This window comes from Lactuca serriola, chromosome 2, assembly GCF_051521515.1.
Source record: "Lactuca serriola cultivar US96UC23 chromosome 2, Lser_US96UC23_V15, whole genome shotgun sequence".
NCBI lineage: Eukaryota > Viridiplantae > Streptophyta > Magnoliopsida > Asterales > Asteraceae > Lactuca > Lactuca serriola.
Genome location: NC_136409.1, coordinates 238,643,262 through 238,652,003, shown reverse-complemented (window position 1 = coordinate 238,652,003; position 8,742 = coordinate 238,643,262). Strand labels below are relative to the sequence as shown.

Below are 8,742 nucleotides of genomic sequence, written 5' to 3'. Positions count from 1 at the left end.
AAAATAGTTATGGTTAATGCATAAGGTTCTTTAACAAACTTAATTTAATAAAATCACCAATAATCAATCAATAAAAGTAATAATCAAACCATAGGAGTAACTTGGTTTTTCCTAAACAGAAACTATGAAAATTCAGCTCATGATTACAATAGAAACAAGCTCAAAAACGAATTTAGCTAAGCTAGACATGATTCAATCCTAAGATTAAGTGGAAAATTTAACCTAATTCGCCTTGAGTCTTCAAGAGATCAAAGATTAGGGTTCTTCAGGTCTCCAAAGGTTTCTTCAATCGCAGGTTATCCTCCCAAAAAGCCAGAAAGTCCCCCAATTCGGAATAAGATCCTTTATTTATACTTATCTCAAAATAGGGGCAACTCGGCGAGTAGTTCTCCAACTCGTCGAGTTCCTTTGTTAAATCCGTGTGGGGTAAGGATTCTAGACATTACTTCGCGAACATTCTTCGGAACTCGCCGAGTATCTCCAGGTTTTCTCTTCTTTCTTCATTCTCCAGCTTCTAATTGCTTCTCCTTCTTCCCTTTTGCTTCCAAGTATGTCTTCTGGACTGAAAATATAATTTAGACCTTATTAAGTACCTTTTGCTCATATTATGCAAATAATTAGCTAAAAATTAATGAAAACCTATACTAAACATATGGCTAATTACACACATATCAATAGAGATGGTCCGAAAAAAACACATGGATAGTCGAAACAGAAAAATAACATAGAGATATCGAACACCAAAAGGCTTTAGCTCAGCGGTATCAAATGTTGCTCTCCCATATTGAGGTTGAGGGTTCACGTTTCGCTATGTACATAGGTGGATTTAATGAGTAATTTTAGGAGTAGATTAGATTTGTCGTTAAAAAAACATAGATCTAAGGAACGAAAATATAACACAATGATAGTCAAAATAAAAAATAGTACACATGAATAGTCTGAATGAAAAACATAACACATAAATAATCCAAATAAAAAAGATAACATAAAGATAATCCAACCAAAAAAAGCAACACAAAGATAGTTCAAACGAAAAAAATAACTCAATAATAGTCTGAATGAAAAAAACAAAACAATGATAGTCTGTACGAAAAAAGAATAACACAACGATAGTTGGAACGAAAAAAATAACATATTGATAGTTCAGATAAAAAAATAGCAATGATAGCCCGAATGAAAAAAAAGCATAGAGATAATTTGGTAAAAAAATAACATACAAATAGTTGAAATGAAAAAAATACTAACACAATACTGTTTAAAAAAATAATAATAACACAAGAATAGCTCGTACGAAAAAATAACAAAAAGATAACCCGAATGAAAAAAATAACACCGAGACAGTCTCAACGATCAATAAAACAAAAATAAAATAATAATAATAATAATAAAATAAGACACAAAAAAAAACAATACAAGTAGCAAATTGAAAAAAAAAAACCCAAACAAAACTTAAAATTAAAATGAAAAGGTTACATAAAAAAGTTTCTTTTTCTTTTATTAAACGATATATTAGCATTTCCTTTAGCTTTTCAATGGCAATATGTATTATTCACTCTACTTAATACAATATTAATAACCAATATATAAACTAAAAAATTATATTAAATAAAATACTAATTACCAACTTACATTTAGACCTTGGGGGTGGGGGGTGGGGGATGATGTATATAATTTTTTTTAATCAAATGGAAGAAGTGATGTCATAAAAACCACATTTTCTTTTATGACACATAAGAGCCATAGATGCCATATCATTTATATCATACAAAATGTGATTTTTTGCCACACACTAGGTGGGTGTGTGTGTGTGGGGGGGGGGGGGGAGAGAGACTTGAATGCTTAGTTCCCGAGTTTAAGAAAAGAAACGAAAAGAAAAGAAGAGAAAAGAAAATGAAGGAAAAAAAATTCTTTTGTGTTCTTGAATTGAAGAGAAGTGAAAAGAAAATTAATCATTTTGTTCTTTCTTTCCAAATTATTTCAAATTACAAGGAAAGTTAGAAGGGAAAGTAATCATTTTATTTCCCTCCACTTCCTTCTTTTAATGAAACTTGGAAACACTAGTTTTTTACTTTCTTCTTATTTCCACCATTCTCCTTTCTTTTATCTTGTTATGGGCATCCACAATGCATTGAACTTCATAGAATTCAATGGATTGCCACATTATCTTTCTACAATCTATACAACTTTATCATTTTTTTCCTACAATGCATTGAACTCCACAAAGTTCAATAGAATGTTACAAAATGTAATTTATATTAAATATTTAAGAATTAAAAACTTTTATTTTTCCCATTGAAGAGTTCAATGACCATTGAACTTCAAATCCATTGAATGTCAAGGTTGCATCTCACAATGATAGAGTTTCATCCATTGAATGACACATAGACTTGCCACCTCATTCAACTATCTCATGAAACTCACCATTGTGGATGCTCTAAGTTGAACCGGGAATGAGGTGGAAGGAAGTGAGTGAAAAGATTAAGTTCATTCTGTTCTCTCTCTCTTTTTTTTTTTACATAAATAAATTTACTTAACTAGAGCAGACCGTCGATGGTCTCGTTTTTTAGGGTTACAGCGAGTCGGTGAGGGAGGTTAGCGTTTTTTCTTTTCCTCGGCATTCAAGACAAAGAAATATGAGCACCTCGTCTAGAGAGTATTCTCCAGATTGGCTTCGTAATGCCCAGGTTTCAGTTTACCTTCATTCGTATACATGATGCTTATATATAAGTACGAATCACTGTTATCTATTATGTTTCTATATCTTCTAGCCTCGGTTACCACAAGTTTACGTATAATCTTTTGAAATCGTCCAAGTAACAATCCCAATTGTCATCCATGTACGTTAATCAGAAAAGTTGCAGGACGAGTGTTGTAAATTCCTAGAAAAATGTCATGGTTGGTACTATTTTGGATATGCGGTATCATAGGGCTATGGTGGTTGTGCTGATGTGCTTTTTTTCATTTCATAACTGATACTCTAGATGTTAATTGTGATTATGCGTCCGATAGGCATCGATCATATAGTTCTGATTCTGCCCTTGGATTTCAAGTATTTTCAGGGCTTAAATCCTCAAGATTGTATAAAGAATATAGTACAAGCTGTTAGTAATGATTCAAAGATTAATGATTCTTGTAGCTAAAGATGATATATTACTGATTTACTTGCAAATTGGGCAATGCCCTGGCAATCATGGCTGCATAATGTGCTCAGCTAGTTTCACATTGACTTTACAAGTTATTTTTGGGCTCTATGACAGGCACCAACAACATCAATTTTGATGTTGTCCTCGAGTTCTGAATCTCTTCCGGGTGGTAGTGATGATGATACAGATGATCGGCTTCCTATAAGCTCTGTGACCAAGAAAACATCAAAAGTGAAGTCTCCAAGTAAAAATCTGAGTACGAAGAGGAAGGGGCTTGGTGAAAATGAAGGTAAGTGTTGCTATTATGTAAGGTAACATTTTACACGAATCTTAAAAAAAAGGTTATAAAAACTTGTGAAGATAAAGAAATTACTACTTATTTGTTATTTTCTTTTTCTATATATTGTGGAGGTATTCACATTCTGATGTTTGTTATGTTATTTATACTTGTTACAATACAGGTAACAAGGGGAAAGGGGGTAAATCTCCAGAGAAAGTGAGAACCTATGAACCAGTATTAATTTATTCTTATTTTTTGTAATGATTTCATTTATCCTGAAGCCAGCTGCATCTAGGTATTGTGAAAATTTTGTAATTATTTTTTGGTAATCTGCTTAGTAAGCCATAAGATTACATGACCACTTGGCCTCCTTCCTTTTTAACTAGAGAGGAACTTAAAGTATATTCTAAGATTAACAACACTAAACTTGTATCATGGCTTTCACTTACTCTTTACTTTCTGTAAATTTACTTAGAAGTTACATTTATATGTAAGAGAGTTTTTATAAATGAAGCTGGTATAGTTAATTGTAAGTGTTATTTATGTGATCAGAAACCTAAAACACCAGTTTGGACGTTGCCATCGGATTTTGAATATGAGTTGTCTGAGCATGATCCAAAGGAGGAGGAGGAGGAGGAGGAATTGAAGACGAGGCTAAAGATGGAAGAAGATATGATGGAGACACAAGGGAAACAAGGTATGCAATTAGAGTTTCAGATTAAAACAAAAAAATCGTGTCCTTCTTTCTCTGTTTGGTTTCTTAGGATACTGTTATACCTCTGATATTAGGCAAATAAGTTAGTTAGGGGTAATATGGGAAATCATCAAATTAAAGAGTATCTTATTAGTGGGAGGGGCATTTTATAGTATTTAGCTATTATGTCAGACAGCATAAGAAGAGGGTAGTGGGCAGGGAGGAGGAGCTATCTTTTGTGTGAAAATTGGAATTCATTCCTATTAGGAGATTGGCTATCTCGAATCAGCTAAACTATCTTCATTCTTGTAATCATTTGGTATTATCGAGTGTTTTTTTTAATCAATATTAAAATCTTTGATTGTTTATGTGTTATTGAATCGATTCTTAGAATCCAGTTCATAACAAATACTTGTTGTTTGCATTGCTACAGAGAATGATGGAGATGTAAAGGTTTTAGAAAGACAAACAACTGAGAAGCAAACAGGATCTTATGTAATCTAAATTTCAACCAGTCCCATTCCCATCCCATGATTGTTATTTTATCAGTTAATTACAACAGTACACATGTCAATGTCATTACAGATTTCATCTTCGAGGTTGCCTTTGGTGCTTGCAGATAAAGTCCAACGTTCAAAGGTATGTTTGAGTCAATTAATCTCTGCAGACTTTGGGTGTACTATGTCCTTATTTAGTAGATCATGTAATGACACTCACGCTCACGGCAATTGTTTTTTTTTTGTGTGTTTGGTAATTTGATAGGCTCAGTAACCGGCATTTTAAGTTTTGCAGGCACTTGTGGAGTGTGAAGGCGAATCCATTGATCTAAGTGGTGATTTGGGTTCTGTTGGGAGGGTGGTTGTTTCAGATTGCCCATCTGGCAATCAAGATGTACTTTTGGATTTGAAAGGTATGGAACGCATCATACTTTTTGTTAACTTCCATCAAATTAATTAATACTTTAATACATTGTAGTATTTTTCATTTCAGGAACCATCTACAAAATGACAATACTGCCTTCAAGAACTTTCTGTGTTGTATGTACCTACCTCCCCTAAACTTTATCATATTAATATTATATTATGGAAGACATCTCTTAACAAACTTATTCATTCTTCATCTTCAGGTTAGTTTTGGGCAATCAGAAGCCAAGGTTTGTTTTTCAATCCATTTTTTAAGGTTGAGCCAGCGATGGGTTAATTGAAATATCCTTTTTATCTGTCAGATAGAGGCAATCATGGATGACTTTATTCAGCTGAAGCCACAGTCAAATGTCTATGAAGCTGAAACCATGGTTGAAGGTGAGAGAGGAGTTGTTGTACTTGTAGGTTGTGTTTTTCATTTCCTGATTTGGCGTATGCATATATGTGTGTGTGTGGTAGGAACCCTGGAAGGATTTTCTTTTGATTCTGAAGATGAAGCTGCGAATCGTCAAACTGGCGATGAAAACAAGGGGGCTGATGCTGCTGATCCACAAACCAAAACCAATGGCAAAGGAAAAGGAAAAGCCGAGAAAACATCATCTGTATCTGTATGCCCTTCTTCCTTTTTAATATCATCCATCCTGTTTTCTTTTCTTTTGCTAAATTTTTTAGAAACTCCTACTCTGGATTCAGGGAGCAGCAAAAAGGAAGGCAAAAACAACTGCTGCCAAAAAGCCACCAAAGAAGGCTACCAGGAAAGCTCCAGCTGCAAAGAAATCCAAGGCAAAAAAATGAGACGATCCTTCCTTCTTGTTGTAGGTTAGATTAGAGAAAATGTGCTAGGCATTACAACTTAAAAGAAAAAGATTGTTTATATTGTAATTCTTCTACATGTCTGATTGATGATTTGTCGCAGTTTTATTATGCCTACATCCTTCATATAAAATTATAAATCATATCTACTAATTACATATTTAATGTATCGGCCTTAAGATGCAAACATTAATTGTGTATCACTGCTCACTGGTGGTTTTATTAATCCCATTTTTTTTTCTTTTATATATGGATCATTTCTATAATTTCACTATTACGCTAGGACAACTCCAGTAATTTTATTTTATATATGGCCTATTTTTGTAATTTTGGTATTATATACGGAATTTTTCTCTAATTAGGTTGTTACAGGGATTACTTATGTAATATCCTTATTACACAAGGATCATTTATGTAACTTTGCCTTGCATAGGAATAGCTATTATAACTTTATATTTCATGCTAATATTCATGACTTTTTCTTATCATTTTTGTCATTTTGACTTTTTCTTATCATTTTTGTTATTTTTCTCAAATACAAGGACTATTAGATAGTTTTATAAGGACCGTTTCTGGAGGGGTTATTGCTATAAAAGCCTCTAAATTTATGGAAAATGTTCGGTTATGCCTAATGTCTGTTTTTATGTCTACAGAAAATGAACGTTGCCCTTTTTTCCCCGTTTATTGCTTTTCATCGTCCCTTTTACCTATCGGTAATCCTTGCCAAGGGAGTTACCAAATGTCTCATTAAGCCGACATGGATGCCACATAACCACCATTACCACATCTACTTTATTAACGACACCCCACCTCTTCATACCACTCCTTCGTGAAAATGTCAAGTTCTTTAGCCAAATCAAGCTTCTAAGGTGGTTTAAGATGGAGAAAGAAGAAAGTAGTTACATATGTTTATCGAGATGTATGTAGTTTAGTTGTTGCACGAACAACTAATAACTATGGAAAAAAAATCAGAGGTGCCCTATTTACCAACCAAGTAAACAACATAACTTTGTCATACTTTTTAATTTTCTCGAGAATCCCCCTAAAAAGGTATGTAATTTCTCCTAATTATTATTTGTTGTAGGCGGAAGGAGAGGACTACGATTTTTTAAATGGTAAGAAGAAGAAAATGGAAAAAAAACTCAAAAAATCACCACTCTCAATCAAAAAACCACCGTCTCACATAAATGAGGGAAAGTTGAAGGTCTTGCTAGAAGTAAGTGTAGGTTGTTAGTTCTTATTTTGTTCATGTTGAGAGTAGTAGTTTTGAAGATGTAAAATATTTGGGAAAGTTTAGAATGGCTATGTAATTGTTCTTTTGGTATGAACTTATAGTACTTGCAGAAATTATTTATGAAATTGAAAATATTTATGAAATTGTTTTAGAAATGGTATATAGTTGATTGCTCAAATGGTAAAGTATAATGTTGAAATTGGTAAACAGTAAAGGAAAAATGGTACAATGCAAAGTAACATGCTCGACTGGTATAATGTAAAGTAGCATGTTGTAATGGTAAAGGCAAAGTGTAATGTTGTAATGGTAAATGCAAAGTATAATGTTGTAATGGCCAGTTATACAATGCAAAATACAATGTTGTAATGATAAAATGCAAAGTATGATGGTATAAGGCACCAACGATCAATTGTAAATGTAAACATAACATACCATAATTGTTGGGGGGGGGGGGGTGACATTACATAAGAATTCATTACATAATGGTTTCCATTACAAAAGACTAACTATATAGAAGTGTGAGGCTCGTCAATACCTTTCCGTGGATATAAAGATCGCTGAAATGAAGAAGTTATGATTGTTTGAAGTTGGAATGGTTTTGGGCGAAAACCGTCACCATGGAGTGGTGAGTTGGGACCACGAGGTGGTGATCTGTTGGGCCCAAGCCTATGATTTTAGGGTTTTCAACGTATTTAAGCTTAATGTTCCACATTTTTTTTTGGCATTTTATCAACCTCCACCACCTCTAAGACCCCTTGGGAGAAACCGTAGCCTCCACCTTCAAGATTTGAGTCCATTCTCTCTCTCTCTCATATCTCCTCTTTTGGATGATTTTTATGATATTTTGATGAAACACAAAGATTAAAGAAGTTCTTTTGGTTGCAAGGAATGATGCTCCAAGCTTGGATCCATCAAAGGCACAACATTTCTAGACTATTGTAAGTATACAGTTCCAATCTTGCCCTTTAGTTCTTTAGATCTCTTCATATGTGGTTTTTGGCACTTTTGGTCCATTTTATGGGTGATCTTGGAATTAAGTAGACTCAAACACCTTTTGATCAGTTTGGAATGTTTCTTGGACCTCATAGACTAGGAAAATTATGATCTTTTGCCTTCTCTTTTTAGTCATGCAAGTTATCTTGGTCCTTTAGGTCTTTTTGGTACAATAAAGTTTAGATCTTGAAGGATTGTGGCATTATTATGGATAAAGTTGGAAACTTTATCCATCTAGACATCTTGTTGATTCAGATATGAAAGTGGGAGAATTAGACTTAGTGGATTAAGTTGAGAAAGATGTATTTTTGGTCCATTTAAGACTTAAAGTCTAGATCTTCGTGTTTTGGACCATCTTAATGGATAAAGTTGGAAACTTAATCCATTATCAAGCCATTAGGAACCAAATATGATGTTTTAGCTTTGTTCCTTATGAATTGAGCTCTTTTTGAAGAAAAGCCTTTCAGACTGAGGACCACGACACATCTAATGAAGGCCACAGCGTGGTGGTGGGACTTAGCACGTTTGTTCTGTCTGGATGTGCCTACGGCGTGGTAGCAGATTTTGATAAGGGACTGGATTGAGTGGCCATGGCGTGACCACGACGTGGGTGCCAACTGGATTGACTTTGACCGTTAACTTTTGACCAGTTGACTTTTGGT

General features: G+C 33.9%; 1 protein-coding gene across 2 annotated transcripts; it reads left to right on the top strand.

Moving 5' to 3' along the window:
* Positions 1-2,527: 2,527 nt before the first annotated feature.
* BIN4 (double-stranded DNA binding protein) lies at positions 2,528-5,964 on the top strand. Of its 2 annotated transcripts, none has more exons than XM_079027483.1 (12): positions 2,528-2,684; positions 3,258-3,432; positions 3,605-3,639; positions 3,976-4,120; positions 4,551-4,612; positions 4,703-4,756; positions 4,910-5,027; positions 5,108-5,154; positions 5,244-5,270; positions 5,343-5,418; positions 5,500-5,648; positions 5,734-5,964. In XM_079027483.1, the coding sequence occupies exons 1-12, from the start codon at positions 2,634-2,636 to the stop codon at positions 5,833-5,835; spliced, it is 1,041 nt and encodes a 346-aa protein (XP_078883609.1). In that variant the 5' UTR covers positions 2,528-2,633; the 3' UTR covers positions 5,836-5,964. The 2 variants fall into 2 exon arrangements, with proteins under 2 accessions (XP_078883609.1, XP_078883608.1); XM_079027482.1 differs by having other exon boundaries at positions 5,093-5,154.
* Positions 5,965-8,742: the final 2,778 nt, after the last annotated feature.